This window comes from Dermacentor andersoni, chromosome 1, assembly GCF_023375885.2.
Source record: "Dermacentor andersoni chromosome 1, qqDerAnde1_hic_scaffold, whole genome shotgun sequence".
Lineage (NCBI taxonomy): Eukaryota > Metazoa > Arthropoda > Arachnida > Ixodida > Ixodidae > Dermacentor > Dermacentor andersoni.
In genome coordinates this window covers 122765494-122788873 of record NC_092814.1, presented here as the reverse complement: position 1 = coordinate 122788873, position 23380 = coordinate 122765494, and the positions used below count along the sequence as shown (strand labels likewise).

Below are 23380 nucleotides of genomic sequence, written 5' to 3'. Positions count from 1 at the left end.
AGAGGCACTCTAAGCTAACCCACCCGTAGGCCACGCTAATTTTACGGACAAACATATATAGGGTCGTTGTACACGCAAGCTTCTGCTTTTAAGACGGGATGTTCTCTTTTCCCACTCCATGCAGACTGCAACGAGTTGAACGATGCGAAACACTTTATTTGGTATTGCTGGCGTCCTACTGAGCGAGATGTGTTGCTATATGTATCCCGTGGAGAAAGGGATTTCCGCTCTTTGTTCGCGTGCAGCAGTTCCTCCGAGGCAGGATCTCGCGCCTTCTGCGTATATTTCTCTATGACTGTGCACTTCCGAGTGTGAGGTGAGACGACTTTATATTCCTGAAAGAGACGCTGCAGTCGGAGTGAATTTCGGCTTTGACTGCCTGGCAAACTTGCCTGTTGAAGCACTATCACCACAGCATTTAGCCTAAACAGGCGATACACACACACATCCGCAAAATTGCACAAGCAGCTCTTCCGCACAAAACAAAAAGAGATAACGGGAATGGAGGCCTGCGCAATCTGATTGTGACATCACCTATGTAAATCAACACTGTCGCTCAAAAAAAAAAGAAAAAAGAAAGAAAGAAAAAGACGCATTAGCAGGCCTGCATATACGTGACTCCGCAGAATCATAAATCAAAGACCAGCAAAGTTGTCACACTTTCCCAGCGCCCTCTGGACACTGTTTTATTACCACGACAAGTGCTGCTCACGTGATCTCTCATCCTCTGCCGACGCCGGTGAGTGCATTCCGCTCTGATTAGCGCACTTAATCAAACACTTCCGATTTTCAAAGCCGTTCTCAATGCCAACATCGGCTTGTGAAGGGACGCTTCTAAATACCTGTGCAAAATTTTAGTTCGAAATATTTATTGCCGTCTCTATAGCGATAGTTGCAAAATCATTTCACCTTTGTTTGAGGCAGTTACAGTACGTCGCGCAGTACTTCGCTATTTTTAAAAATTTTTCTTGCTCCTCCCCTAATTCAACCACGCACTTGCATGAACTTTCCCCCGTGGATGCTCTGTAATGTTCCCTGTATTTCTGCGCAGTTGCATTCATATTGAACTGTAAGTTTTCATACGGCTGCAGTTGTTTTATTATCTCCGTGAGCTGTTTGACGTGGTTCCGTTAAGGTGACTTCGATAATATATATATATATATATATATATATATATATATATATATATATATATATATATATATATATATATATATGTGTGTGTGTGTGTGTGTGTGTGTGTGTGTGTGTGTGTGTGTGTGTGTGTGTGTGTGTGTGTGTGTGTGTGTGTGTGTGTTATTGAAATGAAAAAGATATAGTCACCCTATAATGGTGCCGGATACTCCTTTTCGCACAGCAGAAGCAACAATATAAAAATATGTGTAGATGTTATTACTCCATCGCAAAGCATACACGATGTACGCGCATTTTTTTAAATGTCTTTGGTGTATATACGCATTCTTCAAAGTACGCACTCTATCACTTCAGTTTTCATTTCGATCCGACTTTTATTTCTCTTACAGCAATCGCTTCGAGCGTCTGTCTGTCTGTCTTTCTGTTTGTCCGTCCGTCCGCGTCTTAACAGTTTCCCTGTATGAAATGAAAGAAACAAAAAAAATCACAGTAAACAGTCGACCGCGTCCGTTATTCAGCTGTATTGATTGTCGGCCTGCGCATGTGATGTCTTGGCTCTGGCTCAAAGAGCGCAGGCCTGGTGCACTACCTGGGAGGGAGTTAATTGTGCAGGCGTCCACACTTCTGCCAAAAGCGCTCGAGTGTTGCGCTGCGAGACAGTGAAAGCGATATTTTTGCGTTGTTGTTTTGTTCGGAAGACAATGCTTGCGGAACAACGGTAGTCATCCTGCCCCAAGAAGTCAGTCTTTAGTGCGGTATCCTGCAACTATCTGCTTTGGACATCGCGCTTTTTTACCCTAAGTAGCACAGTGCTCCAGCGCTCTATATAGACCTGAGTGTGGACCGTCTGCACGAAGCAAGGAGAATGGTACCCGTTTAAACCATCCTATTTCCCCGTTCTCGGTCCTGTCATCCTGGCGTCATCGTTTGAGCCGTGCAGACGACTGCTTATGCGGAGCCTCTTTTTTTTTTTTTCCTTTCACATTGCAGCTGGCTGGGAAGGGGACGAATACTTTACGGCGCGAGATTACGACGACACTTTTGCCGCTTGGTGGGCTCGCGTCCTGTTATCCGGTGCGGTGACTGCCGTTGTGAATACACTTCTGCTGCGTACATAGCTTTCTCCGGATTGCGTGATCGACGTCTAATGACTCATCGATTCTGACTCGTAACTTCCAGCATGGGAAGCAAACAAACTGCTACCTGGACTAGTAGGAGTCGTCTTTGGTGATCGGTACAATCTTTTAGGATGAGTACAACGGTGAACCCATATGAAATGCAGCACCTATACTAGTTTGCATTCGAGACCGTTAAGCACTCTCGTGCTTGCATTGAAATTGAAAAGGTACCTCGTCACCAATTTCTTGCGCGTATAAGTTCCACTCAGCATACGTTTGCAATGTCACATTGTAAATCACATGCTTCAGCAGTAATATTTTATTCGAATAATTGATTGGGTGTTTCCTATAGTGAACTGGCACGGTCAGCTTGGGTTTGGCAATTAAAGGGCTAAGCGGGCGGTCATTCTGTTCGCACCAGCGTTGAGCTGTTGAGCGACATCTGCGTGAGCTGCGTTTGCGCACGGACCCGCGCACAGTTTTGTGTGTGTGGCTTTTCTCGCGCCGCGCCGATGACGCCACCTGTTGTGCCCTTCTCTCGATTGTTCGTGCGTCAGTCTCGTCTCGGCGCGTATGTCAGGCTGCGCAGTTTGCCGGTCGCAGCGCGTGTCCCTGCCAAACAAACGAAAAAAAAAAAAAAGAAAATGGCGTCGCGCTGTTTTCCCGCGTCGCAAGTGCGTAGGCAGCGAACTCTCACATTTTCGGCCACTTCCTCATTTTCTTTCTTTCTTTTTCCTTTTTTTTTAATTTTTTTGTCTCAGCGTAGTCTTCGCGACGTATGTTCGTATCTTCTTCGGTCGTTCACATTTTAGGCAAAAGTGGTCCAACCCTAGCGGTCTTTTTTTTTTGCGCATTTACCGCACGTTAGTTACGCTTGGTATATACGCACCACGTTCCGAAGTGTGCAGCAGCAGCAGCAACAACAACAACAACAACAACAATAATAATAGTAATAATAATAATATAGAGGATGAGGAAGGAGAAGGTGCGAGTGAAGAAATGAAAATGGTGTTTTTGTTTAACCTGTAAAACGATTACCGTGTCTGTTTTCTTTTACTCTTCATCTCGGTTCATGGTAACGCAATTTCAATTTCTTCATCCTCCGAATTTGTTTTAAAAAAAGGTTCCTCCTTATATCTCACTATCTAACGTATTTCATAATTTAGTTCATGTGAGTCTGGCTACTAAACTTTCTATCATTAATTTATTTATTCACACTATCTTCACTCTAAATTGAGAATAGGCGTGCATTCTGCGGGTTTACTTAGTGAAATGAATGAAGTTTTATTTCCCATTCAAAATGGAGGAGGGCGAGAAAAAAAAAAAGCCGCAAGGAGACGGCTTGAAAAACTCTGAACCCCCTGACAACACATGGCAGCGAGACAGGTCAGCAAAACACGCAATGAAGAAAACTAATAGTAACCGGAAAAGACAATAAAGGCATAAATTTGGTGCAGTATGTCAGCACACACATGAAAGAGCGCTGTTCCTCCTGTGCACACTGACAAATACGTGAAATCTATAAGGTATGCTGTGGAATTTTGCCAACAAAAAACAATCAGTGGCAGTAACAGTAAAAGACAGTATGTCACATAGAAGTACCTTGACAAGAAGCACTAAAGAAACAACTTGTATAAACAGAAGTAAGTAATTTCCATAATGAATAGTGCAGCCAAATCAAATTGTTTAACTAGCGAAAAGTATAAGCCCACCATATAAAATTCGTTTAATAAGCGCGGCAAACAATTTTTCAGTGATTGTAAGTCATACGTGGAACGGCAAGTCGCGCAAGTTTCCGAAGTTCGGTCCTCCGAGTGTCATAGGTGGCAGTACTTCTTTCTAAACTCGCAATTTCCGTAAACGAGAAATTCCTCTGCTTAAAACCTAAAGAATACGCTTGCGCTACCTATACCGGTATAGATCGTAAACTTGTTACATTTTGTATCTCTTGAACAAGTTGGACGTCGGCTCGCACTAGGAGAGGTTCGCAATAACCCGCAGAATTTTTTTTTTGTTTAGCGTTTGTGAGCCTCATAACATTTCTTTATGTGTTTGTGCCCCATACTAAATTACTGTAATTTAAATAGATAAGAAAAGTAGATTTGTAGGTTAATAATTTCACGGATTGTGATAGTAAACAACGATTTCTGGTTAATATGCCTGTAATATGGCCTAACTTTTGCAATATGTAATTCACATGGTCTTCCCATAATAATGTCTCAGAAAAGTAGACACCGAGAACCTTCATATGGATTTAACCATTTCAATTTTCGAACAAAAAGTGATGTTATATTTTGCCGGAATTCGTCTGCTTTTAGCTCTAAACATGACTGCTTTGGGTTTATTTGTATTTTTTACGTATATATTTTATGTATATATTATGTATTTATGTATATATTTTATGTATATATTTAGCTTGTTTCTATATGTAATGTACCTAATACATATGTACACGCGCATTGTGGGCGGCACACTATACAAAATCAGAAATATGCAACTGGGCACTACTCATTTTTACTGTCAATGTAGAATATTTTTTAAAGCTATCGCGCGATGAAAAAAAGAAAAACAAATACAAACAAACAAACAAAAACTCGGCGGTGAGTTACACTTGTCGCCTGTTGCTTACATTCTTGCTGTATGGCATCTGTACATTGCATGTCCCCCTCCCCCAAAGTACTTCTTTATGTTACGTACGTTTCTTCCTGCCGACCGATTCTGGGGCTATGGTTGAGGATCATCATCATCGTTATTATCATTTGACTGAGTAGGCCCAGAGCAGCCGGGGGGCCTGAAGAACGAACGAAACGAAGAAGATGGAGGGGTTGGAAAGGACGCGGTATCAATAAGCTTACGCGTGACCACAACGCGATGTCTGAGACGAGAAGGGAAATGGGACCGCCGGAAAAGTGGACATCAGCAGGGTAAATTTCGCAGTATCACTTAGTCCAAGGTGTTCAGATAAGAGCGAAAAAAAAAAAGAAAACGTTATAATTTTAGCTGAAGAGGAAGAAGAAGGGGGGATGTACGTGCACAAGAACAGCGGCTTGGGCGATACCAGGCGACGGAAGAGGAGGAAAACGAGAACGCTCACTCGGCGCAACCGAGTGCTAGCGTTCTGTTCTCTCCTGGACAGAGTCAGCGGCCAAGGCATGGAGGATTCCAAAACTGAAAAAGTGAAGGTCATACAAGTCCGACAGCCTCTGAAGGTTGCCAAAGTCACTGTACGGCGCCGGTAAGTGGAAAAAGGTCGATTTTTTGTCATTGTTTTTGCGAGGATTTCTTGGGCCTTTGGGGCGGAGTCTGTGGTCAGGCGACAGCGCCGCGAACATTCTGGTTCCCAAAGAAGGAAGAGGAGAGGAAGTGGGCTGGTCAGCGCCCGTCAGAACATGGCTCGGCGAAAGAAATTCGCATCTCGAGAACGATATTTCAAGGTGTGAGGTCGATGCGCCGGAACTGCGCGCGTGCTGTGGACCATGCACACGTGAAATACGTTCTATGAATTATTTTCGGTTGTGCGCCGCACATCCCCGACATATTCAAGTAGCTGGATGCAGACGGACGCGAAGAACTTGGCGAAAGAATGCGGGCCAGTGAATCCCCGTTTAAATTCCCATACGAAACTACTGCAGCGTGCGCACGGCTATTGGCTCGTGACGGGGCGAACATGCGCGCGCACTAAAATCTGCGAGTGCTTTATTATACAGGCAAAAAAGGAACTCCGCGTGCATTGTCGGGTTTTCGCGTGCATATACGATACGAGGGGCCGTGTCCTGCGATGGTCGATTTCATGTTCTATAGTTCTCGCGCTTCGACGTTGGTTCGGACGCCGCCGTTATCGCCAGAATCGGCCGCTCATCGCAATGGGTGATGAGTAAAAAGAGAACGCGGAATGAAATTCGCCTTGACAAAGTGTCGCTTTTGACGGTGTCGAGAGGAAGGCATCGTATACAGTACAGCGGCAACTTAGATCGAGAGGCCGAATAATTGAAAGATTTTTGTTGGTAAGAGCTGTTTGAAATTGGCCGGTCGGTTTAGCTAATACGTTTAACTAATAGACTGCTTGGTGTGTATAAGACTCCAGAAAATTGTGTTCAAGGAACTTCTTTGAATTAAGATTAAATTCTGGGGTTTTACTTGCCAAAACCACGATATGATTATGAGGCACACCGTTGTGGGGGGGCTCTGCGTTACATTTGGCCACCTGGGGTTCCTTAACGTGCACCTTAATGGAAGTACATGGAGGCTTTTGCATTTCGCCCCCATCGAAATGCGACCGGACGAGCCCGCGACCTCATGCAGTGCAACGCCATGCAGTCACCGAGCTACCGCGGCGGGTTGCTCAAATAATTTCTACATGCTGACATAGAATCCCGATTCGCCAGTGTACAGTGACAGACGTCCCTCGCAAGAGCCAACGATGCGATGACGAGATCAAGGCACTGGCCAATTGAAAGACGATCTCGCGTGTGGGGAGCGTTCTTGCGAATCAGTGGCTGGATTCACCTTGTGAAGTTGCCGGCTGCATTCGCTGGCACCCTCGCTATTGCGTCGTTCGCTATAGTGGCTTCCGGCACCCGTTCTTACGATCCCCTGCTGCGCACCGACCGCTTTGTGAATTCCAAGATGTGCAGGAGCAGGAATTACGGGTGCTTCTGACCGTGACCACAAAACAGTTTGTACGTTGGAGTAGTTCTTAATAACAGACGCCCGGTCAAAAGGATACATTATATTATTAGCAGAGGAAAAAACGAAGAGCTGTCACTAACGAGAAACTTTGTGAATGCTGACCCTCGCTGCTATAAACTGGCGCACGGGTGCCGCTTAGCTGAGCGCGTCTTGCCGCCTGTATGTGCCAGTAACAATTGCAAGCACAAACTCACTAAAATCTAGGCACTGCTTCCGATTGTTTACCGACTATTCCGAATTATTTCTGTGCTTGAGGTACCGTGATGGTGGCTTCAGGCAATGCTGTTTTCAAGCTGACATTTGCGTAATATGGTATATTGAAAAGAGGCCTCGTCAGTTGCATTTACCTTTTACAGCTGCCTCACGTTCCTGTGAAAGTAAGGAGCCCCCCCCCACACACACACACTTCTATATAGATTGATAGATTGATTGAATTAATGAAAATTTATTATTTATTTATTTATTTGAAATACTCTCAATGCATAATGGCTTGATAGACAAGGGAATTACAGAGAACTACACAGATGAAGTCGCGGGTCTGTCGAAAGCTCGTCTGGTCGGGAAGAATCATGGCGAAAACTGGAAACAGACGCGGACCAAGGTGAATTTTTTTTTTAACTGACATTCTGGCCCCCACACGGCAGCCTTGTTCACAATGAAGCTTCATTGTGAACAAGGCTCAATTGTGCGGACTGAAACGTCAGGTAAGAAAAAAAAAATCACCTTGGTCGGCGTCTGTTTCCTGTTTTCTCCAGAGATACAGAGAGAAGAAATGAGATATTACTCCGCTCCGTTCTAGCATGCTAATGTTGCTGCGCTTATCATTCGCAAAATATAGCGGTCTTTTAGGTAGTCCAGCGTTGTACGTTTCGTGTAGCACAGAAGGCATAATATATCGTACAAACAAACATATCGAAGGCGTTACGGCTGCTTGTAAGCAGCGAATGGTGGCCGTTTCCACGAAATTAAACTGAGCCTTGCTTGGAGGGATCGTGAAGTTGCCACCTGAACACTCAGGCGTTGACTATATATATATAATAAAGCAAAAATCATGCGAGAATGTGTGCAGTCATATCCAGAAAGTACAGCGCGTATCATGTGTGATGGACGAGAGCCAAAGCTCCTTTCTTTCTTGGCTATTTTTTTTTTGCCAGGTACGTCGACATGCACTGCAAAAATTCAGTACCCCCCCCCTCTTCCCCTTTCTTCTTTTATTTTTTTACGTGACAGTTGCGCGCGTGTAACCTCCGGCGGGAGGTCGTATTCTTGTATTCAGTGAACATGGATCACTTTGGGGTGCGGGCATGTTTGCGTGTCAGCAGCTGTCTAGCAGAACAGTACAGATGAAACACAAGGCGGGTTTCTGATTTATTCTGACTGAAGATGGATCGCTGCATGCTCGCAGAGCGCAAAGCTAAATGTCACCAGACTGGAATGCAGGATTTCAGTTTCTGCAGACTGCACTGTGACGTTCATTAAATGTCGCTAGTTCGATTGTCACACTCATGCATCGCTTCTATAGATCGGCTTTCTTGCATGCTTCTATTAAGTTATGGTTCTGTCAGGCTGACGACAAACCAAGGGAATCCAGGTTCGCACAAAACCTGTTTATCGTGGAGCGCTACCCCGCACGCTGGCTGACTCGCACGTATATATATATCAATAAAAGAATTGCACAACATTTATTAAAAAAAATTACTAGTGGCTGGTGTGGCGGGTGCCGTCGTTCAACCAATCACCTTTGGAAATCACGCATGTATGTACATCTGAATTTTCTTCGAATTGACCGTAGGCTTCGTTTCGAAAACAGTTTTACCGTTTCTCTCGGATGCTTTCTTCCATTTCCACCGCAGTGTACCATGACTGCGTGCGAGTGCTAATATTCGTAACAAACTCAGCTTACCGCTAAATTTCGAGTGCAATAAATAACAGTTGTAGTGCATGTGCGACGCCAGTTCGAGGGCTACTTCGAGTATTGTGCACTTGGCATCGGGGAATCATGATTGGAATTCTAAACGTTTTGTCTCAATATTTGTTTTTTCTTGTCTGTAAAGCTGTGAAAGTTAACCCTCTTTAGTATTCTACGGAGGGTTAACCGTGTCACCCGACACGAAAAATGGCATTGCAATGTTTGAAAGGGCGAACTATATACCTCCGCGGCTGTAGCGCCATACAATGCGGCCTGCAGGTGGCCATGGTCGCGTAGCCGCGCTGCTGTAGCCTTAAGGCGCCAATACACTCCGACGTAACGCGCGCGCGCGCGCGCGCTCGTCATGGCGACGTTACGTTGGCGAAAACCCGACCCTCTACAGTCCGGCGGCACCTGGCGCCAACGCGACCGGCGGCATTCGGCGCGCTCGGACGTCGTCCGGCGCCGAATGCAACCGACTGCATTTCGCGCCGACCGCGCCGAGCAAGTTAGCGCCTAGCGCCCTCTCTCGTCGAGGTAGAGACTCACTACTCGGCAGGCTGAGCCAGAACGAGATGGCCTCTTCGCAAGAAAGCGTGCCCGACCTGTGCGGCTCCAAAATCGAAAGGTTTCTGGACGTCGTCCAGCAACACCCGTGTGTCTACGACACCAAAAGAATAGACTACTGGGATGCGGAGCGGGAAAACAACGCGCGGGAGCAGATACGCATGTACTCTGGTCTCTCAACAGGAGCGTCAATGCTACGCACGTGTGTGTATACGTCTCTGGATATGCTATTCATTCAGCGCCTGTTTGTTTGTCTTGTTTTCCCTGTTCCAGTCGAAGAGTGCCTGAAACTGTGGAAGCGGCTGAGGGACCGCTATGCTCGTGAACTGAAAGCTGTTGAAGCGACGAAAAGGAATGGCAGCGGCTACGTGTCTGTGTTATGTAGAGAGACCTGTTCCTCTTTCGACGCACACCACGCGACACACGGTCCGATTCGGTGTCCGATCCGGCGTCCGACGCACCGGAACGGCAGCCGGAATCGAGGTGTTTTGCCGTGCCGAAGCGCCGGATCGGACGTTCGGCGTGCGACAACCGCACCGTCGTTTGGCCGCAGCAAATGACAGCGTGGCTCGCATGTGACGTTCTCTCACGTTCCCTCCACGGAGGCGGCGCTGGCTGGCCGGTTTCTCGCAATCTCTTTTTTTTTTTTCCTTGCCTGCTGCAGTTTGTTTCCGACACGAAATAGTTACCAGCTCAGTAAAATTATCTCGAACGTGTGCCTGTTCTGCAAAGCAGCGCCTAATACACTAGCACCAAGCTACTGGCGAGATGGGTAGCCGTGACGTGAGGGCATTTCGCGGGCAGACAGCACACACCGACCGTCTGAGCGAGGCTGCTCGCTTCGCTTGCACGTTTGCCCTTCGCAACGACTGCGTCGAGTAAATCAATTGTATTTGATTACGGGCGACCTAAATGTAAAGCGTTAATTGTTTTGGCAAAAATAAGCGCTCTTTGACGAGCTCGCGTTGGATCGCCAGCGCCGTCGGCCGCCTAGCTAGGCCTACCGGCCCTATCACTGGTTGTTGGCGGAGCCGTCAGTAGACAGCGCGCCGTTGTGAAGTGTTCCATCACTCGCAGGGGCATAATTTTATTGACACTATTCGCGTAAAGCGAAACAGTGTTGTGCAGAGTTGTTTGTATTGTTTCTCGATGTGGATATGAAGTGAAGCTGGGGGGCTGTATCTCGACGGAGCTTACGCGCCGCTCAATCTTTCGGATGCACGCACCGTGTGCCCCGAATAGTCGTATGCCGCATGCCGGAGCATGTGGCACCGCACGTCGGATCGGACGCCGAATAGTACCGTGAGTCTCCTGCTTAATTTCGTCTTGCGAAATGTGTCTGCATCCGTGCCATCGCCGAGCAACAGTCCGGTCCGCGGTCGCAATCGCTACCGACAGAGAAAGCGCGCGCAAGATTTGTTTCGATGTTCCACAACAGGCGCCACGGAGCGGCGCGGTATTCTGCGCATGCGCTACTCCAGCTGTGGCAGGGGCGCGGCGTTGTACTGTAGGGGGACGGATTTCGCCTGACGCGGCGTAGCCGACCTGGCGTGACGTAGCGCAACCACCGCGCGCGCGCGCGCCGGGTCACGTCGAAGTGTATTGGCGCCTTTACAGAGAGCCTGGCCTTCTGGGCTGTCGGCGCATGCGCGCGAGCAAGTCGGGACAGGTGGTCGCGCAGCTCCCACGGCCAGCCAGAGTTTTCGGGTTGACGAGAGCCACTCCGGGAAGGAAGGAGCCTTGTAGAGGGTGAGGCGACAGGGAATACGTGGTTCCCGCGTCGCCTAGCAACCGCAGGCTTTCCATATCGGCTCCGGCTACGGAAACAATTAAGAAGATGCCGGTGAAACAACCCCGTTATAAATCACCGCTGCGGGGGCTTTTAATTTCGCCCTGCGGCCTGGGGAACTGGACACGCCTTCCACGCCGCACTTGTCGCGTAATCGCCCACAGCTGAGGAGGAGGAAACTCGAAGCAAAAGGGGAGTGTGCCGACCTCTTCTCACTCGATATTGTTGGACCGGGCACGAAAGGGAAGCACGGGCTCGGTTCGGTGCATGGGCCGCGCAACTCTTGTTTCGAAAATTTCCGCCGTGATGCCACCGAGCCGCTACGTACGGACGGTCCGTAAAACGAGCCACGGATCCAGTCGCCTGGCGCGTGCGTTAGCACTGCAGAGGGCGCTGCGAGAGCGCAGGGAATAAAGCCCTAGTAGGGAATCGCTGGTGTTGGCGGCCTGCTGGAGTGAAGGCGGGGGCTGATTGCGAAGTAGCTCTTGCGAAAGGTCTTTCGCTGGAGATCTGCGCGCGAAGGTCTGCAACAGACCTCTTGCAGTGGAAAGGGCAGCGGCGGTCGGTGAACGGCGTTCGGAAAGGGCGCGCGCAACCTCCAAGTAAAAGAAGAAAAAAACGCCAGTAAAGGTTGTTGCGAATACTCCTGGTGTGCAAATCAGTTCCTTCTCGCGAAGAATGCTGCAAGTGTGGCCGGAACCCCACCGTCGAAGGAGAAACCGAAAGAGGGGGGATGCAAGCCTACCGTGCTTCCCACCCCCCTTCTCTCTCGTTCATTTCCGATCATTTCTGTCTGGTGCACACACTTTTTTTGCCTCTGTCCGTATAGCCACCGCTGGCCCCGAAGACGTGAAAGAAAGTACTCGACTCCCGTCGCGAAAGTATGTGTGAGCGCGATATTCTGGAGACTCCCTTGGGTTGAGTTGGTGGTATAAACGAAAATCGAAGTGGCACTTTCTCTCGTTATTTTTTATTCATCTCGCTGCGAAGCTTTGTGGCGGCTGCGACGAACGCCTTATAAGGCTGAGAGGGGCAAAAATGTCGAAACGGTGCGGCTTTTCCCCCGAGCGTTGGTGGCGAATGGCCGGATGTTGGCGTAAGGAGCGACCTTTTGCGGCTCCGCTCGGCACCGTTGTTCGCCGGCGCGCGTGGGCGTTGCAGTATTACCGTCAGGTAAACAACGCCGCCGCTCGCGCTATAGAGCCGGCGCGCGAGTAGATCTCTCTGACGTCAGACTGACCTCATGACGATAACGGTTGTGCGGTGACGCTTCGCGTAGCGTTACGTCCTCTCTGGCAAACGTTCGGTTTGGGTGGCCCCGATCTCACTTAGCGCCGGCTCGGAGAAACGGAACTACCGCAAGTCTTCCGTTAAACTTCACACCTAATTAAAACGTACGAGGAAGCTCACACAGACCCGCCGTGGTTGCTCAGTGGCTATGGTGTTGGGCTCCTGAGCACGTGGTCTTGGGATCGAATCTCGACCACGGCGGCCGCATTTCGATGGGGGCGAAGTGCGAAAACACCCGTGTTACTTAGATTTAGGTGCACGTTAAAGAACCCCAGGTGGTCGAAACTTCCGGAGACCTCCACTACGATGTGTGCCTCATAATCAGAAAGTGGTTTTGGCACGTAAAACCCCATAATCTTTTAAGCTCACACAGAATCGGGTAACTTTATTTTGACTTCTTGTTTCTTGCACTGTCGTTTCGCAAACTCGATAGGTAGCATTTTCTTTCTGTATTACCTTCCATTAAGGTGTGTCGATTACATATGTACACAGTGTACTCGTGTTTACATCGGAGGAGGGGCATATCCGCCAGATACGTTCTAATTTGTACGACTTAGGTGTTACAGAGTGCGTGGATCGGGCGGAAGCTAGATATATCGCTGTTGTGCAAGATTGATGCTGCACATTTGTTCTCCACTTCCTCCCCCAGTTCTATGGCGAGACTGGCGCTGCGAGCATGCATCGACGACGTTTCACGATCGCTCCGGCGAATTCGCGTGAGCGGTCACTTATGCATCGCCGGCAAGCCGTCGGAGGCCGCGCCGCCGAGAAGTGTGTCCGGCGGGGCGCGCGCGGTCAGCGAGGAGGTGGCGGCGGGGAACAAGCAGAGCGGCCGAAGACAAAAGGAGGAAGAGGCCGGCGGCCTCCTTCGTTCGGAGATCGGCGCCCCGGCCTGCGCAAGGGTTCGGGGACGCAAATCGGGGACATGTCGGTGTGCTTCGACCACGGCGGCGCCGTCTGCGGGCGGCAGCGCGTGAGCGCGCGACGCACGCACGTCGTCCTCCTTGGCACTGGGAGGAAGGCCGCCGGGGAACAAAGGACGCGGCCGACCCCGTTCCGAGGCACGCCCCTGCGTGTGTGCGCGCGTCTCGCGCGCAAGCTCGGAGCCGCCGCGTCGTTGCTGCTGCTCGGCGCCGTTTCGGGTTGTCGTCCGCGCGGCCGGTCTGCTCCAGACTGCTCGCTGGGAGAGAGGGCCGCGGTGTCCTGAGGACCGTAGGTGAGGGTTCGCTGCCCTCGTCTTCTCGCCCCTCCGATAGCCGAGATATTTCTCAGTCCATTTTGACACGGACTGCTCATTGTACTGTCTGGGAAAAGGATATAACGGTTCTCTAACTCTTCCGGAACACCACAGGCTAGGTCGCTTACCTAGTCGTCGACGTCACTCGCTCACTCCTTCTCACCCATTCACTCACCCCGAGCAACTCACTGTCTATGAGAGAGACACAGAGACGCCGCAGTAGGGGGCGCTTCTGCATTCCGCCCCATGAAAATGCGGCTGCCGCGGCCGCGAATGAAAACCGCGAATTTGTGTCCAGAAACGGAACGCCATAACCACTGAGGCACCGCAACCGACTCAATCAATCAATAAATCAATCAACAGCGAATGTCACTTCCGTGTCGTAGCTGTACTGTACCGTGGGTGCTTCAGCGAACGCTTTCAAAAATTCTTAAACGTTACCTGTGGCAGATATCACAATTCAAGTTCATAAGCTGGCCTACTCGAAGGGGCGGACAATACTTGCACAAAAAAATGGAAATGCATAATCGACTAATTAACAAAAATTCACCGATAACGTTTTTACCTAATTACGTGCATTATGGCCCATGTTGCAATTTACAAATTCTAGTCGTGGAATTCAGAATCCAGTTGGAACGAATTCTCAGGATGACACCAGTTTAGAGATATTAATTCCCGAACTTTCCGGAGAAATGCATTTCCATTTACTTTTGGGCTTCAGTGTATAAAACTACATTTTATTGAGAAAGTAACTGGAACGCCAATACATTTCTCAGCAAAGTTCGGGAATTAATATCTCTAAAGTGGTGTCATCCTGAGAATTCGCTCCAACTGGATCCTCCTTGCGAGCTCCACGGCTATAATTTGTAAATTGCAACATGGGCCATAATGTAATTCGGTAAAAACGTTATTGGTGAATTTTTGTCAATTATTCGATTATGCATTTCAATTTTTTTGAGCAAGTATTGTCCGCCCCTTCGAGTAGGCCAGGTCATGAAATGGAATTGTTCTATCTGCCACAGGCAACCTTTAAAAATTTTTGAATAGGTTCGCTGAAACACCCTGTATATCATAAAACAGCGTGACTTGTGCTAGGGTCAAACAACCTCAATACAAGCCAGTTCTTTCATTGAATTTCCTGTGAGGTCCCTTTGGTTAAATTAAATGCTGGAAACTCATTCGTGTGTTCTTCGTCAAAAAAGAAACAAGACATTAAAGGAGCAATAACAGCACGATTCATTGAGCAGTGGAAGACGCTGCGTCGATTTGGAGCACGTGTGACGGGGAGCAGGGCTGCGATTTCACTGCGATGCGTTTATTCATATTCCTTTATTCGTATTCCTTTGTTCGTTCTGCACAAGATATCGGTACGGCTGGAAGACAACTCGTCGCTCTCTCTTTAAACAGAACGTGAGAAAAAGAGACTCAAATTGATTGGTTGTATAATTGTTAATAAACAGCCTAGTCACGAGGATATGAGTCTGCGGGAGCGTCGTTGTATTAGCAACGCGGACGCGCTTGATGACAGTGCGCTGCAAGACACGCCGGCCGCGGCTGATGATGCGCTCGACAGCGGTGAGCTTCGCACTGGGCGCCTGAAGGAAAGCGTGGCAGGTTCGCTTTTTCAATGCCATAAAGTTGTGAATCAGAAAAGCAGCCACCCCTGCGGCGAGTGGTTGCGGGCCCCTCTCCCGGTGGGGCCATTTTGGCAGCGCTCTGAATAAGCGCGACTGGTCGGTGGGACGTGCGGGCAAGCTATGGCAGACGCGCACACAACAGCGCGTGACCTTCGGCAGCCACAAGCAGTCGTGCGTCTCTTCTCTCGTCTGACACTCGTCAAAGCGGTTTTGGTTCAAGGGAGCGAGTGGTGCCTTTGTGTTCTTTCTCGAGTGGCTTTTTTTTTTCTTCTTGTTCACGCATTTGCTGCTCCTATCGCGTGTGTGGACGCGAAATTAATGCGCGGTGATAGCTGCACCTCACGAATGACTGCGTTGTCGCCAGATTGTGCGTAAAATGATTTAAAAAATTAGATTATGGGGTTTGCGTGCCAAAACCACGATCTGATTATGAGGCACGCCGTTGTGGGGAACTCCGGAATAATTTGGACCTCCTGGGGTTCTTAAGCGTGCGCCTAAATCTAAGTACACGGGCGTTTCGCCGACATCGAAATGCGGCCGCCGTGGCGTGGATTCGATCCCGCGACCTCGTGCTTAGCAGCCGAACACCATAGCTACTAAACAACCGCGGAGGGTGCGTGTTAAATGATTACTGACTGAACTGAATGTCAGATGTCTCACTTAGAGGGGGCGTCCCGTCTGATGCATAGACCCTCGGTTTGGCGTGGCTCATGTCGCGCCAGTGTCTTTATGGTTTCACGTCCCCAGGCTGCATCGTGCACGCGGTGTGAGGAGTGGCGCTGTTCCTGAGGTCCATTTAAAAGCCTCCCCCGGGAGAGTAAAGTGCGAGATCATCTCGCGTCAGAACGAGCAACAGGAAGCGAGAGGAGAGCGCGTGTTTCCGATGCGCACGCGCGTTTCACACGAACGAGGCGGATTTCCCACTTTCGAGGGGCAGTGTGTAGATCTGTGGCATGTAGTACACACGTGAAGGGAAGAAGATGCGCGAACGCACGCTTTTAGTTTTACGCATGCGCAGCGGCGTGGCGGCGGCGCACGACCAGCGTTGACGCACTGGCACATCTGTCTGTAACATTTGGGAGAGAGGCGCACGCGGGACAGATGACGGTTCACCGAAGCCGTCCACGCGCGCCCGTTTGTCGCGCGGTTCAGGCCGCCTATAAGGAGGCAACTCTGCCTGCAGTAACACATGCAGGAGCGATGCCTGCAGCTGTTGCTCCTCGCCGAACGCTCGCATGCGCCTTGTGCCGCGGCGACCTTGGCCGACCGACCTGTTTGCACAGGCGCGAGCGCCGCCGCCGCTGCGCCACGTTGATCCAACTGCGGAGTCGTGGGGGAGAGCACCGGGCAGCGCTTTCCTCGTGGAGCCGCGTGTGGCCACGCGTCTTTCGGGGCCACGTGTGCGCGTGCGTGCGGGTCACGACTACCGGCGCGAATCTCGGTGGCAGCGGTTTCTTTGCTTCCTGTCTCACTTGCGTCGCGTATAGTCTGTCCTGCGAAAATTAAATTCCGGTGTTTAAAGTCCACGACCGATTGTAAAGCACACGCCAATGGTGGTGGTGTGTGTGTGTGGGGGGGGGGGGGGGGTAGGAACGATAGAATTCTGGAGTTTTACGTGTCAAAACCGCGATTTGATTGTGAGGCACGACGCGACTCGGGATTAATTTTTGATCACCTGGGGATCTTTAACGTGCCCCCAATGCACGGGGCACGGACGTTTTTTTGCACTTCGCCGCTATCGAAATGCGGCCGTCGCGAAGGAAGGCGAGTGACTCAGGATTCATTTTGACCGCCTATTAACCTGCGCCTAAATCTAAGTACACGAGCTTTTTCTACATTTCGTCGCGGTCGGAATGCGGCCGCTACGGCCGGGATCGAACTCGCGACCTCCAGCACATTAGTGCAACGCCACAGTCACTAAGCTATGTGCGTCGCGTAGTCCGCCTGCACGCCTATACTGTTTGATGGCGTTTTTTCGAAAAAGGAAAGAAACCTTATTTCTGCCTACTCAGCTCAGGAAATGACACGTCGGCGAAGGCCATCGCTCATGTACGTATGCTGTCCAATAGAATACTTCCCGTGATCACGTGCACACCAGACGTTGGCAGCATTCCGTAAAATATCCAAATAAACGCGGCCCTCAATATGTGAAATTTTTATTTGCGCTATTCCCCAGTTCGTCGCGGTCTCGCTTTCATCGGTTCTCGTTTCCGTTCTCCTGTTTATTGTCGCCGTGCGTATGTACGCATATAGATACCGCGAGTTCACTGCATTGCACTGAACAAGCAGCTGTCCTGCGCATCCGGAGAAACGGTAATGTTTCTTGCTTACTTGTTGTTTGTCTCTTGTGCCGTCGCCAGCAATGTGCAGTGTTCGATGGCAGTGCACTGAGCACACTCGCGAGCCGGCGAAGAAGAGGTAGATGCGCGCCCGCGCTCTGACCCCGCGGGTCGAACGCCGGCTGCTAGGGGACAGGATGCGCGGCCGGCTCCGCCGACAGTATACGATGATGTCGCTGAACCCTATTGGTGTGTCGAAACTTGCGACTGCATCTAATAACCCCTCTGTTCGGCTGCAGTCTGCTCGAATGGCGTTACAACGGCGGACACATTCCAATGCCAACTATAGCTGCAGCAACAGCGATTCTTTTTCGGCTACCAACGTTTTTTTTTAATTATTATTATTTATTGTATTTCACTGTACTGTAGGCCATACTCAGACCCAAGCAGGAGTGGATTCATGAAAAAGAAGTACCATCAAGAATGAGTATACATATAGTAGATGTACATGCGCTATATCGAACAAGCAAAGATGACAGGCCTTGATAAAGCGTTATCACACTAGTCAAGTAAAAAAAAAAATGTTGTACAAATATATATTTATATACAAGTATGAGTGCACATACATGGACATGATGTATGGTTTTAGGAAATTTCAGCTTGACACTAAAAAAAAATATGGTCGCCGTTAAGCCACACGATCAATTTAACTCAAGAAACACCCTTCAAGTGCTCGGGAGGTATTTCGCGCTTCAAAAACTGATCTTGAAAGCACATTCCAACCAGAAATGGTCCTCGGAAAGAAAGCAATGCTTACATGAATTTGTCCCGGCAAATGTATAGACTATATTTCTACTATACTATACTATACTATACTATTATACTACTATTATACTATATTATACTATACTATATACTATAGAATTATACTACTATATTTCTACTATTTCTATGTATAGAAAAGCTATTTGAGATGTGTCAGTACATTCGTGAGGAAAGGCTTACCTGGTAAGTCTGAAAGGACGCAAGAACGAGCGACTGGTGGCGACGCCCCCTTGAAGTTCGCGCACCAGCTCGCCGTGACGTCATGAATTCTGACGGCGTCTGACCGGGCCTAGTCGATTTTTTATAGATGAAAATCGATTGAATTGGGCTCTAAAAGAGCCAAAGACTGAAAGTGAGTGTAATTTATAGAACTTTTATCGAGCGATAGTGGCCCAAATGTGAAAAAATACTTTGAAATCTGTGACGTCACGCTGACACACCGACGCTGGGCTATTAAGCGCGACATTTTGCATGATGGAACTTTGACCTTCAGTTTCTCTTCTAGTAATCAACATCTTATCGCCAGAATAGTGATTCTAGTGTTTTGAAAGGATACTTCATCAGTCTATACTGATTTAGTGTTTCTGTTTAGCGTCCCTTCGATGCTTGCTCTTGTGTGAGCAGAGTCCTTCATGTTGTTAAAGGGGCAAGATATGATGCAACAGTTATCTCCAAGTGGCCGTTCAATGTACTTCATGCAAAAAGTAAAGGCGGGCTCCTTTTCAGCGCAGCTCTGTAAGGTAGAAACGTGGCTATAAAGTGTGGAGTCAAATCTTTTGCATTTCAGAAATACGATTATAACTGTCTTTATTTGTATCATTTCTAGCTGCTGTATATCTCTTTTTGTGTGTGGATAGCAAATCTCTTAGCCGAGGAATCGCCCGAGACTCTCGAAATTGAATGATGCTACGAGCACTTGCAGTGCATGCGTGGCTTCGAGATCAATGGGAGAAGGCTGGAATCGAGAGTATGATGGAATCCCATTGGGGCCGGACGACGCATGATAAAAGCAAACAAACTGATCACGAAAGATATTTAGTAAGGTTAACGCTTCCGTTAACGTGAACATATATATCGCGGGATAATCTGGAAACGCAACCAAGAGAGAATGGGTCTACGATAAGCCCGAATAGTGCGCTAAGGATGTAGTTGAGAGAGTGAGAAGGATTGAAGACCGTGGGAAGGACCGCAGGGGTCATATTTCGTAAATGAGGGTTTCTTTTCCATTCTCTTTGTCCTTCGCCAATTGGCTTGGACACCGCCGTAAGCTGTTATCGCTGGGTGATAAGAAAAGAATGGATCGTGAAATGAAGTCATTACAAAATAGGGCCCACGGCGGCGCGACGCGCTGCCTTGTTGGCTTTTCTTTTGACTTCGCGCCTAACCGCGGTAGCCCAGTGCCTACGGTGTTGCGCTGCTGCGCTCGAGATCGCGGGTTCGATGCCGGGCGCATTTCGATAGGGGAGAAATGCCAAAACGTTCGTGTACTTCCGTTCAGGTGCACGTTAAAGAAGCCGAAGTGGTCAAAATTGTTGCGGTGTCCCCTTCTACGACGCAACTCATAATCAGATAGTGTTTTGGCACCTAAATTCACAGAACTTAATTTCCACTTCATATGAAAAAACTGGCTGCGATGCCTGCTGATCACAAACATAATAACGGGTCGCGATTTACCTAATTGCGAAGCTCTCAGATGTGGCTGCGAGGGGAAAGTCCGTTTGTACACTCCATTTTCTTTGTTTTTGATATACGTGACCTGCATTGGCGGTCGGAAACTGCTCAGGGCGCACATTCCGAGCTGCGCCTGGGTCCGGCGTCTTGGGGTAAGAGGGAAGTGTGGGCGCTCCGGCGAATCCGTTGTCGCCCGTGAATCTCGCCGGTCCTCCCCAACGTTGCCGGCACGTCGGCGTCACGGAAGCGCCGAGGCCGGACGACGCGGAGCCTTGGCATGGCCGCGCCAAGGACGCCGCTTCGTCCTCGCGCGCCCTTCCCCTTCTGTTTACAGAGGAGTCGGTTTACGTGGTCACGCCTTGAGGTCACGCCAGTATACGCACCGCGCTCTCTCCTGGAGCCCGCCTGTTTTCCTCGCGGGGCGTGCTTCCGCGGCTGTGGAGCCCTTCGAGGGCGTTCGACATCGATCCAAGTCCCATCTTGGCCCAAGAGCCAAGCAGCCTTGTCGCCGCTCGTGCCCGCCAGGGAGGCAGAGACCTCCGGTGAATGATGCGCTTGCACAGCCCGGCTGCGACAGCCGACTCTCCTGCTCTGGGATAAGAAAGCACTGCCCGTCTCCTATGGACTGCGATGCTTTCACGAGAATGGCCTAACCCTTCTTCGCGAGCTTGCCCTGCGGCTGTGATCACTCGACGCCTTATCTTGTCATCCCCTTAATTTACACGTCGGAAATTCCACTGGACTGAATCGAACTCGGTTGCTGTTGCACACGCGATGTTTTAGCGCTTGTCAGCTGTCCCGTACAAGTTAACGATGGCGAACTTCACCTTTGGCGAACACCCTCGCACTTTCCGTGCACCCGCCGTGCATGGAAAGCCGGTCTTGGCCTTAATGAATCTATATGTACCTATTTGTCCTGTGCACGAGAGAGTACTAAATGCTGCTTCTGGGTTCTGGAGTCCTCGGCTTGGAAGACCGAAAGGCAACGCGCCTTACTGGTGCGGTCAGAGCACTTTCTAACCTCGACAGTAATACGAAGCCGCGCGTGAAGGCCAGAAATGTACCGTTTTGCCCCGAGGCCGCTAGGGAACAGCACGTCGCTTCGGAATCGCCGCTGTCAATGCTTTGTTGTTATTTATTTCTGAGGTTGGGCCGTGTGACGCGCGCATAGGTCTGCTTCGCAAGCGCCGCTTGTAAGGACTGCCGGCGTCGCTTTCGCAACGTCTCATCCGGCGTCGCGCGGCCCCTATCGCGCAACGCCGCCGATTGTCCGGCGCATCCGTCAGCCGGGCCAACGTCGGCCGGCGAGAGCCTCGCAAGACCAGCCTTGTGCAACTCGTGGCCTGCATATCGCGGCACGACACAACAAAAGCTGCCGGACCCAGTTCGAGGCGGCGGAAGCGCGGCAGGTACACACGCCGCGCGCTTGGCACAGCGGGCGTATGTAGTCGATGTCGCTTGTGCCATTTCGGCGGCGCGAATCGTTGACGCATAAAGTTGTAACAACGTCCGTTTGGCGGCACTGCACCGCCTAACGGATGTTGTTACGACCAATCTGCAAGCAGCAAGATAGTCACGGAGGTGTTTCTTGTGGCATTATTGCCAGCCATGCGTTATCAAGCTGCACCCGTCGGCAGTGGCCAGAAATTTTTTTGCGGCGGGGAGGGGGCGCTTTTGACAGGAGACGGGGAGGATGCGGGGGCGAGGAGGGAGGCTCCATACTAACGCAGAACTTTCGAGGGGTCACGTGCCCGGTGGGCCGTCACCTGGTTACGTCACTGCTCGTCGGCGCTCACGCCTAAGAAATGAGTGCGTACACTCATGAGCGAATATGTCCAGCTATTTCAAGGTGGCATGTCGCTTGTCAAACGAAACAGCTGCATGTAGCTCCGACGTTCAAACGAACAATGCTGCGCGCTGTCGTATGAATAAATAATACAGTCGTAAAAAGTGTGGTCGAACTATATGCAGGTTGTCGTCTATCATCTGCAGTATTACTCTCATTATTATTTGGGTGTGTGTGTGTGTGTCGCTGATATCAGGCCATAGCCCGGCCACTGAACATTCGAGGTCCTGCAATTGATAATAGTAATAACAGTAATAATAATATTCTTAATAGTACTAGTAATAAATAAAAAAGCAGAAACTTTTTTAAAATAAGAGCAGTGCTGATGGCTGGAAGCGTCAGATGTGTCACACGAAAGCTTTGCGAGTACGCACCCGACGCGAATACGAAATCTTCTTTGTTAGCGTGTAATTTTAAAACACAAATTATTCTTCCGGCGCGACAAATTGATCACGTAGAGTACGCAAAAAAAAAAAAAAAAAAAAACATCTGCTAACACCATAGGATTCTTCTTAAAAAAAGAAGGAAGGGGAACCAGCGTACCAGAGACATGTACATTTATTGTGCACTGTGTTCAAGTATATGTATAACCAACTAGCCCACCATTTCGTCCTGAGCAATTTCGCTTATGTTTATTAATTAAAGCCAACGTCTTTCTTAGCGACTTTACCACAACTTTTCAGTATCCGGGTATGTTTGAACCCTCTTTCGTGGGCTCACTCCGGAGGTAGCACAGATCCGCGCCAATAAAAAAAAAAAAAAAAAAATAGAAACATTCATCGACGATTACGATGCTCCCTAAGGCGAAATTTGAGCGCAGCCCATACGTGTTTTCATTTCGCGATATATTGGCTGGCGCGGACAATCTGTCTCGCGCGGCACATTGCAAACGGAACGAGGTGTGGCATGACTGCTCCGAGATCGCGAGAGGGAGCGCGTGGGTGCACGTGGGCGCGATTCACAGCAGACACCGCATACAGACCTCCGCTCATGCAGCGCTTTGTTTCCATTTATGGTATCGGTCGACGCGGTTGCCGCACGCCATCGGTGAAAAGACGACGGCGCGCTACTCTGGCGCCACTTCCTAGCGGTCGTCGCCACAGAGCCCGTCTTGTGGTACTACGCTTTTCTTCCCACGCTTTCGTCATACCCTTGTCCCCCGCTTTCTGCCTCATGGTTCCGCTGCACCCTCTTCCTTCGCTTTCCTCCTGACGCTCTCTTCGCTATCGCTTTCATCCCTCCTTGCGCTCCGCGTTCGCTCGGTTAAGCCGAGGGACGACGCCGACGCGAAACGCAGGAATGGGCGCCTCATTTATTTGATCACAGCGCACAATTAATCACCAGGGACTGACAGAGTAAAGACACCACAAAGCGCCTAATAACTGCGCC

The 23380-nt window shown here is 49.6% G+C and overlaps 1 protein-coding gene across 4 annotated transcripts in view; it reads left to right on the top strand.

Moving 5' to 3' along the window:
- The window catches only part of tna (Zinc finger MIZ domain-containing protein tonalli), a 310995-nt gene that overhangs the window by 244267 nt on the left and 43348 nt on the right, over positions 1-23380 (top strand). The window contains exon 1 of one of the 4 annotated variants that reach the window (XM_050193824.3): positions 4629-5487. The exons of 2 other annotated variants lie outside the window; for them this stretch is intronic. In XM_050193824.3, the coding sequence (XP_050049781.3) occupies positions 5276-5487 (212 nt within the window). In that variant the 5' untranslated portion in view covers positions 4629-5275. Of the gene's footprint in view, positions 1-4628; positions 5488-23380 lie in introns of those variants that run through there. One more of the 4 variants, XM_050193823.3, reaches the window with a different exon arrangement.